We start from the raw sequence: 14,544 nt of genomic DNA, 5'->3' as shown, positions 1-14,544 counted from the left end.
CAAAAATGTGCATCTGCTGTGCAATCTTTTTCTTTGTACAAGTATTCTGCAATTACATTTAGATTTTCAGACCATTGTGGAGCTGCTTATTATTCTGAGATCAGAAAGATATCACTATTATAAAACATGATATCATTGTCATAAAATGGCTGCCAACCCATAGTTGTATGCAGTGTTGTAGCCGTGTTGATCCCAGGATATTAGAGAGACATGGTGGGTGAGGTAAAATGGCCCATTAACACCCCTCTAGTCATAGGACAAAAAGGGAGATTAGTAGGTTACAGATTGGATGATGGCTTATTACAATAGTGTTTTTATTATGACCATGATTCTTTGTGTCTAGCAAAGTTATGAATTTAAGTCCCTAAGCTCATCTATTGAAAATGTTGTGCAAATTTCGTTTGAGGATGAGGACTGAGAGGTCAGAATATGGAGTGATAACTTTATGAAAAGTGTTCACCTGCAGGTGATACAGTTTCTTTGTCTTTTATCATTTTCATATGTGAGTGTCTGGTTTCACCCACGTGGTGGTTGGTGGGGCATTTCGTGCACTGCATGAGGTATGCTCCATGTTGTGATTGGTATGTGTGGGACTCATAGATATTGAAAGGTGTGCTGTGGGGAGTGTTGATCTTTGCAGCAGTGGAGATAGGCCTGCACGTTTTTCATCTGTTCTGACAGAGTCTGGTGCTGCTTTGAGTTGGTGTCTCCTGGTCTGTGTGGAGCTTGCTTCTGATGATGAGGTTGGGGGATTGTTGAAGGCCAGAAGAGGGGGTTCCTGAAAGGTTTCTTTCAGGATGGGGTCCCATTGAGTATGAGTTGTAGTTGTTTGATGATACCCCATATGGGTTCCAGTGTGGAGTGGTAAGTGACAACTAGGGGTATGTGGTTAGAGGGGGTTTTATTTCTATATTGAAGCAGGTTCTCTTGGAGTATTTGGGTGGCCTGTTCTATGATGCAATCTACTTCTCTGGAGTGTCCTCATTTGGTAAAGGCAGTTTTAAGTGTGTTAAGGTATATATCCTTGGAGGTACATTCTAAGGTGTCTGAGTGTCTGGCTGTAAATAACAGATTTCTTGGTGTGTTTGGCATGGTTACTGGATCTCTGAAGATAGGTGTGATCCATGGGTTTCTTTTATACGGTTGTCTGTGGGGTTCCATTATTGAAGCTGATCATGGTGTCCAGGAAGTTGATGCTAGTGTGGGAGTGTTCCAGACAGAGTTTAGTGGACAGGTGCTGGTTGTTGAAGTTGTGGTGGAAATCTGAGGGAGTTTAATTCATCTGTCCAGAGGATGAAGATATCATTGATGTATCTCGGTATATCCTTAGTTTTGTGGTGCATAAGTCCAGAAATTCTTCTTTAAGGTGACCCATCAAGAGTTTAGCATATTGTAGAGCCATTGTAGTACCCATGGCTGTTCCCATGGTTTGAACAAAGTGTTTGTTGAATGTAAAATTGTTATGGTGTGGATGAAATGGATGTGCTTGCGGAGGATATCTGATGGTTGTCCATTATCTTGCAAATATTTGAGGCAACCCATAGGACTGCAGTATGGATGTATATGGACTCTGACCCTGATCCAGCAAAGCATTTCAAGTCCTATCAGAACAGCAACTTTGATATGGGCAAACCATAGCACCTGAGTTGATGAATCTGTTGTCCATCCCTATTACACCAAATATTTCATTATATAGAAAGATTAAAAACAACAATGTGTGATAGGCAAACTCCGCCCCCATGTCAAAGTAGATATTTCTTTGTCGAGGCACTGCAGTTTATCATCATCTTTGCTTTTGTGCATTACTTTCAACCAACAGTGCTCCCATAAACCAAATATGAAAGTAAATCCATCTTTTTCTTTTAGTCTTTGTACAATAAATTTATGTATGGAAGTTTCCCAATTATCTTGATAATTATCAGAACTTGGAAAATCTCTTTAAATTTAGTGACCTTGCATAAAATTTTACACTAGTGGCAGTTGTTTTCACATACTTCTTTTATAATTCGGTATGAAAACTGTAACTTTTTACCAGTTCTGCCTTTGGATAAAGTTTTATCAAGGAATAAATGATAATAGATCTTTGTTTCAAGCTAAATTGTAAGAAAGGATATGAAGTATTTTTTTAGCCATTTTTACAAGGACTGTGATGTCAGTTTTATTGTGTTTCTTGGTTCTTGCTCAGTCAATGATCTGTTATCTGTGGCAGTCCTATGATTGGTGAAAATAATATTGCCAGTTTGATTACTTCCTTGAACTAATGTCAATTATTTAATTATAGTGTGTATATCTATTAACATATCACAGTTAATATTTTGATTGGTGTTCACATTTTTACTTGAGATTTTTTAAGGTAGTTTTCTTTCCATAGAGAACTGATCTAATGAAATATAGCTTCTATTTACAGTGGGGTTTGTTTGCTTTAGTTTTGTCTTTTGAAACTATAAACAAAGCAAAAGACATTTATCATATAGTCATACTGTAGCTGGTAGGGAGGGAAAATTTTCACTCCAGTCATTTGCTCATAAAGTCTTTCACAAGCGCTGCAATTAATGTTCGGTATCAGTACAGTCCCCGAAAAATCAAATTTATGTGCTCAATATCTATCCTCAACTTTTAAAAAATTGGAATGTAGGTCTCCATGCCATGTTAAGAGAAAGCTTTGGGTACAACTTGACCTTGATTTAGCAAGGTGCTTAAGCACATCCCTAATCTTGTGAATAATCTCATTAAATTTAGGACTGTTTTTAAATACTTCACTGAATTAAGGTCTGTCTGCATTTTGCTTGGATGAATTGAAGTCAGGAAAAATAGGGTGGTCTTGCTTTCACGTGGAATGCCACCTCTTGTTCAGGCCATCGATGGAATCTATTCCCGGTTGCTTGTGCATCTGACATAGTACTGACAGCAAGCAGAAGCACAGGACTTGCCTACTCCCTTATGGAGGGAGTCAGAGGAAATGATCTGAAAAGTTCCTTTCAGTTTTCCTTTTTCTAACCCATTTCAGGAGTTTTCCGGGTGTGGGGCGGGGGGTAAAGAGAGAGTATTCTGGGCCTACATTAAGCTGAGAGATTTATGGGGGTTGACACTATAGTGATCTGCCTCTCCCTTAGCCATGGGACATTGCAAGATCAATACACTAAAGCTTTGTCTACATTGGCAGTGATGCATAGGATATGCGTAACTCCCTACCATGTAGAAACGCTCCTCTGTGGTGGGGAAAATCTCCAGTAGCGGGGAGCTGCCAGAACCTTTCCCTGCTGCTGCCCTCCCTTCCCATCAGTGGGGAAAGGTTCTGGCAGCAGGGACATTGCGCTGCTAAAAATAGCAGTGTAGATGTGGGAAGTACTGCTTGGGCGTGTAGAGAGCCATGCGGGGTGTATACCATAATGTTTGGCATATCTTTACTCCGTTAAGAAGTGCTCACTATCTACACTGCTATTTACACCTGGGCCTCAGGGGTGTGCAGTGTGTGTACCCTACATGGTGCCCTAAGTGTAGACGTAGCTTAGGTTAACAAATGTTAGGCTAACATAGAAACATTAGACTGGGCAAAGATGACCCTGAACCAAAACCCCATTTCTGAACATCCTCACACATCAGGATTTTCCTAAATACGAACCCAGATCTGAAGTTCATAAGTGACTGTTATTTTTACAGTGGGTTGAACTAAAACTAATTCTGACCACCTCTGGTATTTGAAACCTGGATCCTAATCCAAACGTTGTAGCTTGGGGCCATGTCAAATGGCGAGGGTGGAATTTCACAGACAGGTTATTGCTATATTAATGCATGGAATACATTTGTTGTAGGAGTCAGTTAGGCAAAACCCAAAATATTTGAGTCTTGTATTTAAAGTGAATAGCCTCCAGTTCTACCAGTCAGAACATTCCGTGTTTCAACTGCCATGTTCTGAAACAAATTGAGTTTGTTCCCTTGTCCTCTGCAGGCTATTAACCAAATCATTTCTGATCATGTCTTATCTAATTTGTTCTTGAATATGTGAGATTCATTGTGAAAAAGAATGGTTGTATATTTGTGAACATATATATTTCTCAGTGAAGATGAACCATTTTCAGTTGTATTTGAAATAGACAATGTATTCTGTATCCATATGTTTGAAAACTGAACATCACTGCACATCTAAACCCTCTGGTTCCATATGATTTGGCCAGTAGAGCTATTTCATTTATTATAGGTCCATTAGAGAGAGCACTTCTCAACTCTGTGGTGCAACTGAATTCCTGATCACAGCGTAAAGGGGTATTGTTTATTGATTAGCATGGTGAATATTAATTACAGCCATGTGCACTGTTATGATATTTGTGGATAATTGTATCATTATCATAGAGTTATCAGATATCTATTAACCTCAACACTTGAAAAGGCTATATCATTGCTTTTCTAAAACAACTCGAACTAAATCTTCTTTTTAATCTTCTAAAGAGCAAAACACACCAGTGCTCAGAAGAAAGGCAGAAGGCAGATTAGTGTGACTGTTGTAATACTTCAGAAATATCAGCAAAACTAAATTAAAAGCCTCATCTCGAAAAATAGTTTGCTTCGTTTAAATTCTCTTTAACTTAATGCAGTATTAATCTTGTAGAATTGCTGCTATCATTAACACTGTTTATAATACAGTAATAATAATGTAGAAAAACAACATAGAAATACCTTAATAATCACCCTCCACTCATGGTACCTTCTTGGCATTTAGCCACTGAAGAATCCAGGGGAGTGCTGTGCTTGGGTCTTTCCAGATTTTATATCAAATATATAATTTACCACAATTGAGTACAGAAGGAGCTTTTATGCTTATTCAAGGCTAAATCCTCAGCAGGTATAAACTGTCATAACTCCACTGAAATCATAGAGGTTATGCCAGTTTACATCAGCTGAGGATCTGGCCTTTATTGTGAATTATAATATTATAGGTGGGGCTGGTAGCATCACCTATTATTAAGGTTGACCTACACTTCCCATTAGCAGCCCCATTTTCAGGTGCCACAAGTGTTGCCAAACTAACCATTTAGGCAGATTTTTTTAATGGTCGGTGTCTGCTTCAACCTGAATTTTTGTGAAAAATTTCAGGCAAAATGTTTCAGCCATTTCTGAGAATAAGGCTAGGGGAAAATATGTTGTTTTGCTCATGTTAAAAAAAAATTCTGGTGATCTTCTCTTTGGTAAGCTCAAATGCCCCATGCCTTTTGCCAACCTACTATTGCTATCAGTTGTTCCATTAGGAGAGAATATTAATTCTATGTAACCTTGATTCAGCCTCCTTGTTGTTATACATTATGACACAGCCTTTAATTACATGCTTACATATTATGTTTTCTACAGGAACCCTTTCTCATTCAGTACACAGGATGAACCTACCATTGGGATGAATCAGGACTGGGTAGTAAAAGAGTCTATTGTCTCTAGGACTGCTGCCTCATTTCTTGCAGAAGTTGGAAGGTGTTCAGGGAATGAGCCAGGGAATTGCAGGGAGAGAAAAGATGCTACTCTACCCCATCCCTGCTTCTGCCACATGGTTCTTATGTGATACTAAGTCAAAATGCTTAAATAAAACTTTTTATGGATAGGAAAACTGGGAAAACCTAAATTTTGCAATGTAATGTCCATTTTCTGTCCCCTGCTTCTGCATGAGCAGTGACATTGTGATGACAGAGAGAACCACTCATCACTCCTTCCCCTCCAGTTCCTTTGCATACTTAAAAAGAAAAGGAGGACTTGTGGCACCTTAGAGACAAACAAATTTATTTGAGCATAAGCTTTTGTGAGCTATAGCTCACTTCATCGGATGCATACAGTGGAAAATACAGTGAGGAGATTTTATATACACAGAGAACATGAAACAATGGGTGTTACCATACAGACTGTAACAAGAGTGATCAGGAAAGGTGAGCTATTACCAGCAGGAGAGCGGGGGCGGGGGAGGGGGGCACCTTTTGTAGTGTTAATCAAGGTGGGCCATTTCCAGCAGTTGACAAGAACAGTAGCGGGGGAAATAAACAAGGGGAAATAGTTTTACTTTGTGTAATGACACATCCGCTCCCAGTCTTTATTCAAGCCTAAGTTAATTGTATCCAGTTCACAAATTAATTCCAATCCAGCAGTCTCTCGTTGGAGTCTGTTTTTGAAGGTTTTTTGTGGAAGAATTGCCACTTTTAGGTCTGTAATCGAGTGACCAAAGAGAATGAAGTGTTCTCCGACTGGTTTTTGAATGTTATAATTCTTGACCTCTGATTTGTGTCCATTTATTCTTTTACATAGAGACTGTCCAGTTTGGCCAATGTACATGGCAGAGGGGCATTGCTGGCACATGATGGCATATATCATATTGGTAGATGCGCAGGTGAACGAGCCTCTGATAATGTGGCTGATGTGACTAGGCCCTATGATGGTGTCCCCTGAATAGATATGTGGACACAGTTGGCAACGGGCTTTGTTGCAAGGATAGGTTGTTGGGTTAGTGTTTTTGTTGTGTGGTGTGTGGTTGCTGGTGAGTATTTGCTTCAGGTTGGGGGGCTGTCTGTAAGCAAGGACTGGCCTGTCTCCCAAGGTCTGTGAGAGTGATGGATCATCCTTCAGGATAGGTTGTAGATCCTTGATAATGCGTTGGTACTCCTTTTCTTTTTGCGGATACAGACTAACACGGCTGCTACTCTGAAACCTGTCAGTATGCAAGGCACTGAATTTAGCCATATGGAGTGGAAATCTATCAACTTCATGAAAAAATTCGTACAGATACAGACAGACATCATCTTCCTTTCCAAATGCAAACAGATGGACACCATACCAAAAGGACTGAAGGTAAAAAATCCATTACAATCTACATACCACACAGACTATGCTGACAGCTTGTGCCACACGCTCTCAAAGAAACTGCGGAACCACCTGATCAACATCCTCTACAGCAAACAGGGAAAGATTAAGAATGAGCTCTCAAAACTGGATACTCTCATAAAAAACCAACCTTCCACACAAACTTCCTCGTGGCTGGACTTTACAAAAACTAGACAAGCCATTTACAACACACACTTTGCTTCTCTACAAAAGAAAAAGGACACTAAACTATCTAAACTACTACATGCCACAAGGGACCACAACAGTGGTTCCCTTAACCCACCCAGCAATATTGTTAATCTATCCAACTATACTCTTAGCCCAGCAGAAGAATCTTTCCGATCTCGGGGCCTCTCCTTCTGCCCCTCCACACCCATGAACATGATACAGTTCTGTGATGACGTAGAATCCTATTTTCGATGTCTCTGACTCAAGGAATATTTCCAACACCCCTCTGAACAACATACTAACCCACAGAGACCTTCCTACCAACACTACAAAAAGAAGGATTCTGGGTGGACTCCTCCTGAAGGTCGAAACTACAGACTGGACTTCTACATAGAGTGCTTTCACCGAATTGCACGGGCTGAAATTGTGGAAAAGCAACATCACTTGCCCCATAACCTCAGCCATGCAGAACACAATGCCATCCACAGCCTCAGAAACAACTCTGACATCATAATCAAAAAGGCTGACAAAGGAGGTGCTGTCGTCGTCATGAATAGGTCGGAATATGAACAAGAGGCTGCTAGGCAGCTCTCCAACACCACTTTCTACAAGCCATTACCTTCTGATCCCACTGAGGGTTACCAAAAGAAACTACACCATCTGCTCAAGAAACTCTCTGAAAAAGCACAAGAACAAATCCTCACAGACACACCCTAGGAACCCCGACCAGGGGTATTCTATCTGCTACCCAAGATCCATAAACCTGGAAATCCTGGACACCCCATCATCTCAGGCATTGGCACCCTGACAGCACGATTGTCTGGCCATGTAGACTCCCTCCTCAGGCCCTACGCTACCAGCACTCCCAGCTATCTTCGAGACACCACTGACTTCCTGAGGAAACTACAATCCATCAGTGATCTTCCTGAAAACACAATCCTAGCCACTATGGATGTAGAAGCCCTCTACCCCAACATTCCACACAAAGATGGACTACAAGCCGTCAAGAACAGTATCCCCGATGATGTCACGGCAAACCTGGTGGCTGAACTTTGTGACTTTGTCCTCACCCATAACTATTTCACATTTGGGGACAATGTATACCTTCTCAGCGGCACTGCTATGGGTACCCGCATGGCCCCACAGTATGCCAACATTTTTATGGCTGACTTAGAACAACGCTTCCTCAGCTCTCATCCCCTAGTGCCCCACTCTACTTGCGCTACATTGATGATATCTTCGTCATCTGGACCCATGGAAAAGAAGCCCTTGAAGAATTCCACCATGATTTCAACAATTTCCATCCCACCATCAACCTCAGCCTGGACCAGTCTGCACAAGAGATCCACTTGCTGGACACTATGGTTCTAATAAGCGATGGTGACATAAACACCACCCTATACCGAAAACCTACTGACCGCTATACTTGCCTACGTGCCTCCAGCTTTCATGCAGACCACACCACACGATCCATTGTCTACAGCCAAGCTCTACAATACAACCACATTTGCTCCAACCCCTCAGACAGAGACAAACACCTACAAGATCTCTATCAAGCGTACTTACAACTACAATACCCACCTGCTGAAGTGAAGAAACAGATTGACAGAGCCAGGAGAATACTACAGGACAGGCCCAACAAAGAAAATAACAGAACGCCACTAGCCATCACCTTCAGCCCCCAACTAAAACCTCTCCAACACATCATCAAGGATCTACAACCTATCCTGAAGGATGACCCATCACTCTCACAGACCTTGGGAGACAGGCCAGTCCTTGCTTACAGACAGCCCCCCAACCTGAAGCAAATACTCACCAGCAACCACACACCACACAACAGAACCACTAACCCAGGAACCTATCCTTGCAACAAGGCTCGTTGCCAACTGTGTCCACATATCTATTCAGGGGACACCATCATAGGGCCTAGTCACATCAGCCACACTATCAGAGGCTCATTCACCTGCGCATCTACCAATGTGATATATGCCATCATGTGCCAGCATGGCTTCTGACTTTGTACTGTGGTAACTTACACTATTTCTTTTCTAAAGGTAATCGTTAGTTTTCTTTTTTAAAAAAGGGTTACATGAAAATTCCCGCTCATTTTCAATTATATTTGTTTGTTTGCTTCTTACAAAGTTGAGGCTATGGCTTTGTGAATATTTACCTTTTCAAAAAAGCAAGGAATTATAGCTGAATTATAGCTCAATTTTCTGTTACACAGTTTCAAAAAAGTCATTTCCAGTTTACAGTAAAACTGAAGTTTCATTAAACATGTTTTGTTTGACTACACTATAATTTAAATATTTTCAATACATTGGTCAACATGGCATTGAGTGGTAAAATACGGAGCTTCACAAAGATAACAATGGCAATAAAATGTACTTTGAAGACAACATTGATCTGTAAACAGTACTATGATGATGTACCAGGCATTTGCTGCCCCATCAGAGACCACACTGCCTTGTTGCACCTCGCCCAGCCCCGCCCCCAGGAAGGTATCCTGCTAGAAGGAAAAAGCAGCAAGTTCAGACTTTAAGTATTTCCTCGTGAGGCCTCTCGTGATCAGCTGCAGGCAGAACCTGCAAGAACTGGTCCTCCAGCACCTAGAAAGGCCAGAAACAGACAGAGACCAGCAGGCCAGATAAAAATGGCTAGCTGCTTCTATTAGGGGCAAATTTTGAGTGAAGCTAGGATAGGGAATGAAGCCTTTATTGCACTAATCAAGTTATCTGGCCTGGTCAGGGGCCTAACCTTGAAAATATTTGCTTTCAATCTCTGTAAAGAACTATTGCTTATATTAAGAAGTTTAATGCCAAGTAACTGCTTTGAGTTCAGTGTTAATTTGTTATTTTGTAAACCTCTGGTGAACCTGCTCCATGTTGTACCATGCTCAGGTGAGCTCTTGCCAAGCACCTAAGGGAAAAAAATTCTGCCTATTAAAAAACAAAAAAACCCTAAGGAAATTCACCAGCAAAAACTTCATTTAATGTTAGTTAGGCTGCTCTCATCAGTAAACTAAGACATACAAAATTAGGAAATACAAAGTTAACTATTAAAAAGGACTTCAGTAATTGAGTGGAGAGTATGCTTATAAATTTTGTTGCTGACAGCAAGCTGGGAGGGATTGCAAGCACTTTAGAGGACAGGATTAGAATTCAAAAGGAAGAATTATTCAGAAATCAATAAGATGAAATCAAGAAAGACTTATACTTAGGAATGAAAAATCAGATGCACAAATGCATAATGGGGAATAACTGGCTAGGCAGCAGTACTGCAGAAAAGGAACTGGGAGATATAGTGGGTCACAGATTTAATATAAATCAATAACATGATTCGGTTGTGGAAAAGGCTAGTATTTTGGAGTTTATTAACAGGAGTGTGACAGATAAGACACAAGAGAGAATTGTTCCACTCTACTTGGCACTGGTGATATCTCAGCTAGAGTATTGTGTCCAGTTTTAGGTAAGAAATTTTAAGAAATGTTGTTAAATTGGGGGAAGCAAAAAAAAAAGTAGAAAACATGATTTCTGAAGAAAAGTTAAAAAATTTGGGTATGATTAGGTTTGAGAAAAGAAGAGTGAGGGGGTACCTGATAAGTGTTCACTGTCCTCTTTATAACAGCCCTTAATATATTTGATCAGTTGTTCTCCATGTCCACTGAAGGTAGGACAAGAAGCACTCAACTCAGTCTTTAGAAAGATTAGGTTAGATATTAGAAAGTTTTTCCTAACTATAGGGATAGTTATGTACTTGAACAAGTTACCAAGGGAGAATGTGGAATTCCTGTCTTCAACAACGATTTAGACAAACATTTGTGAGGGATGGTCTAGGTATGCTTGGTCTTGCATAGGTGAGAGGCAATGGACTAGATGACCCCTCGAGGTCTCTTCCTGCCCTATATTTTTATGGTTCTGTGAAGTCAAGTACTTTCACCTAAGAAAATGTCAGAATGAACATCGCCCATACAATGTTTGGTTAGTTTGGTGGTTTTGTACACATGCATTATGATACAGCCTTTAATTACCTGATCCTTTTTTTTTACATAGGACCTCTGGTTCATTTAGTGCCTAGGAAGTGCCTACTCTGGGGATGAATTGGGGTTGCTAAAGGGCAGTCATCATTGTAGAAGGGCCCTTTTGTTTAAGGCTTTTCCTATGCTCACCTTTGTGTCTCCCACATACTGTAATAGTATTAGCACCCAGTTTTGAAATACTGTGTAAGGTAAGAAGTCACACTTTTAAATAAAGGATTTATCCTAGCAGTAATAGAATTTTCTTCTACTGGAGAAAGATGATTTATTAGTTTGAACATATCCATGCATGTTACCTAAATAAAGTTAATCAGAAGCTGCATTTTATAATTTGTTTAGCCTTGCAGTAAGCAAGGTGAAGAGTAATTTATGTAGAGTTATCTTTGCTTAACAGACATTGCCCATGACAGTAAATTCACAAATAAAGGACTTTCTTTAGATATACTATTTTTTATGCCATCTCTTCGATGGAGGAGGATATTTAGCTGTAGCTGCATCAGAGAACTAGATGATCGTAGGAGCCAGTTTACATCATTACTCACCACCTCTGACATTACATCCTACTGGAAAAGTTCAGAAATCCCAATACTTGACATTGATTCTGTCTCCTTAAAAAAAAATCACCTCTCTATATAAATCTTTAAAGGATGTGGTGATGTGCTATTGCACCCTTTAGTTGGCAAATGCATAGCTATGTGCTGAGCTAAATACCATTCAAAATGTTTTTATTGCTTCTTTTTAACTAGCAGTTAGGAAAGGATTAATTTTGCTGCCAGGGCTGATTGTGGCATTGCTAAATGCAGTACAGGAATCATTATTTTCTTTGGTACCTACACAGGTATTGATATGAGCATCTAGTTACATTACTTCTATGGCATTGTAGCTACCTTTGATCATTCACTCTTTATGAAGATTGTAGACTCTGATTGTGAGGCTGTTGCAATAGCTGGAAATAATGAAAAATGTCAAAGACAGCCCTAATATAGATTATTTATACTGGAAAGAGAAAAGAATTGTTCCTTTCAATCAGTGGAGAATATGACCGTTATTTCAAGGCATTTGTAACATCCAGTGACAACATTTAAAGTAGTAGGACTTGATCCTAATAGGCTTCCCTACACTTTCTTCCTCTCATTTCCATTCTTCTGTACCAAACTGATTAAGCATTGTGCTTTTTTTCTATTGGCAGATCTTCTTTTGTAATAGAAAATGTATCTATTTGTATGTATATACACTGTTGGACTATCATATATATCATATACAGCGGTATATGTGTATTTATAATCAGGTTATATAAATATAGAGAAACAAACTTCTTTTAAGAAAGTTTAATGAAAATGCTTCATACCATTTTTCAAAGTGAGATAGTTTCAACTAGGTCCACATAAAATGGAGTTGCTAATGTACTAATACTATGGTTCAGAATCTCAGCTGGTATACATTGGTGTAGCTCCACTGACATCAATCAGAGTCTGTCCCTGTATCGTGAAATATTTCACATATTGAGGGAAACCTGTATTCATGATGTTTTAAGGTTTCAGAGTAGCAGCCGTGTTAGTCTGTATCCGCAAAAAGAAAAGGAGGACTTGTAGCACCTTAGAGACTAACCAATTTATTAGAGCATAAGCTTTCGTGAGCTACAGCTCACTTTAAGTAACTGAGTAGGGAAAATACATGTGTGTCTTTCTTTTGGACTAGAACAATACAACTTTGATTGGTAAACTACGTCAAATTCCTTTAGAGAAACAAATTTCATAAGAGTACTTGCAACCTTACATACTGTATGTGTTGTCTTAAATATATACTATGACGTAATTGTTAGACAAAATAAACTAGGAGTAAAATTATATAGAGTAACTGTTGGCTAAGACAGTAAAAATATCAACTACTAATTTCAGACGTTAATAATAACCCAACCACTTTGCACTAGCAGCAATAGTTTGAAGAACAAAAACGAGAATACCGCTATACTAAAAGTGTGAAGCTGACACACACAGTACCCTCTAAAGTATCGAAAGGCTTTTTCCATATCTTCTATGCTCCGATGATTTTTTCATTATGTGCTGTCAGATGAAAGGCTTTTCTAATTTGCACAGATTACATAAATGGAATTTGCACTGCACATCTTTTACGTTTAACAACTCACCAGTGCAGTTCTATAGAATTATTAAAAATACTGTAGATTAAAATAACTTAAAAGCTATCAAACTGTATCATGTGTGTCTGGCCCTTTTAAACTGCTTGCTATGAGAGAACAAAATGTTTACATATGTGTGGTGATAATGAAGTGGACATTCGGTGCTGTGCTTCTAATGTCATGTGGAATGTATCGCAACATTGAAAAAGCAATAGTACAACAGTTCAAAGTATAAAAAATATGATATCTATGTAATCTTTTTTCCACTTAATATAAGCAAAGTGTGTATTCATCATATTGAATGCTATATGACACTAGCCATTGATGCTTGAAAATGTAAGCTGGTGGTTTGCACACATGCAAACCCATCTCTATTCAGCAAAACACTTAAGCACATGTTTAAGTCCCATTGACCTTAATTGCATTTAAGCACATAGTTAGTTATCCATGTGCTTAGGTGCATTTCTGGATTGGGGACACAGAGAGAGAGAAATTGTTAAAAGATGTTAAATAGTCACTGTATACGTAACAGTTTTGTTTTCTATAATGTTTGTTTCAGGCTGACAAGAAAGAGAGGAGTAATGCCCTGAATATAGCAATAGATAATATGTGCAAGAAGACAAGAAACCTTCGCAGACAGGTAAAGAACTTGGGGACAAAATGATGGGAAAGCAGATTTATCTAAATACAATTTTTCCTGCTTTTGATATCCTGCTTTTGATATTATAATTTTAAAAAGAGAGAGGAATTCTCATCCAGAGCATTTATAATGTTGTTAGAAATATGTAACCCCCCAAAGGTCCAAGACTATGAATAAGGCCCTAGAAGTGGATCTGGGTGCACATATATATATATATATATATATATATATATATATATATATATATATATGCATATAAATGTATAATTTTTACAGAAATTTGCTTCTTATGGCATTTGGAAATTTGGAGTGATTTTATGAAATTTTGTACAGGATTGATGAAATTTCACATATCTTATTCTCGTCTGTCTGAATTTAGCCCACAAAACAAATCTTGAAAAGCCATTTTTGCTTGAATATTAATACTTATGAGTTGCATAAGAACTGCTTGAGGAGGAGGTTAATGGTGCTGTCTACCTTGTGACTACACTGTGTGGAGGAATAAGGCTTGAGCTGGAAGGCATGAAATCCTGAGTTTTATTCCTACCTCTGCCAATGTGTGGCTTTAATAATTTTTTTCAGTTATAGCACTTGACAAACATTAATTATGGCTCACAATGCTCCTATGAAGTGGATAAAAATAATTACTTTCTGGTTTGTTTCTGTAGTTTTCATAAGATGTTTCAGGGTCTACAAGACCAAATGAAATAT

General features: G+C 39.0%; 1 protein-coding gene across 3 annotated transcripts in view; it reads left to right on the top strand.

Moving 5' to 3' along the window:
* CTNNA3 (catenin alpha 3) overlaps window positions 1–14,544 on the top strand; it is an 891,674-nt gene that overhangs the window by 465,725 nt on the left and 411,405 nt on the right. For all 3 annotated transcript variants that reach the window (XM_037904831.2, XM_037904833.2, XM_043550666.1), the window contains exon 8: window positions 13,753–13,833. In XM_037904831.2, the coding sequence (XP_037760759.1) occupies window positions 13,753–13,833 (81 nt within the window). The remainder of the gene's footprint in view (window positions 1–13,752; window positions 13,834–14,544) is intronic.

The sequence above is a fragment of the Chelonia mydas genome, chromosome 7 (assembly GCF_015237465.2).
Source record: "Chelonia mydas isolate rCheMyd1 chromosome 7, rCheMyd1.pri.v2, whole genome shotgun sequence".
Taxonomy (NCBI): Eukaryota; Metazoa; Chordata; order Testudines; family Cheloniidae; genus Chelonia; species Chelonia mydas.
The sequence above is the reverse complement of the archived record's forward strand: the minus strand, read 5'-3'. Positions and strand labels throughout refer to the sequence as shown.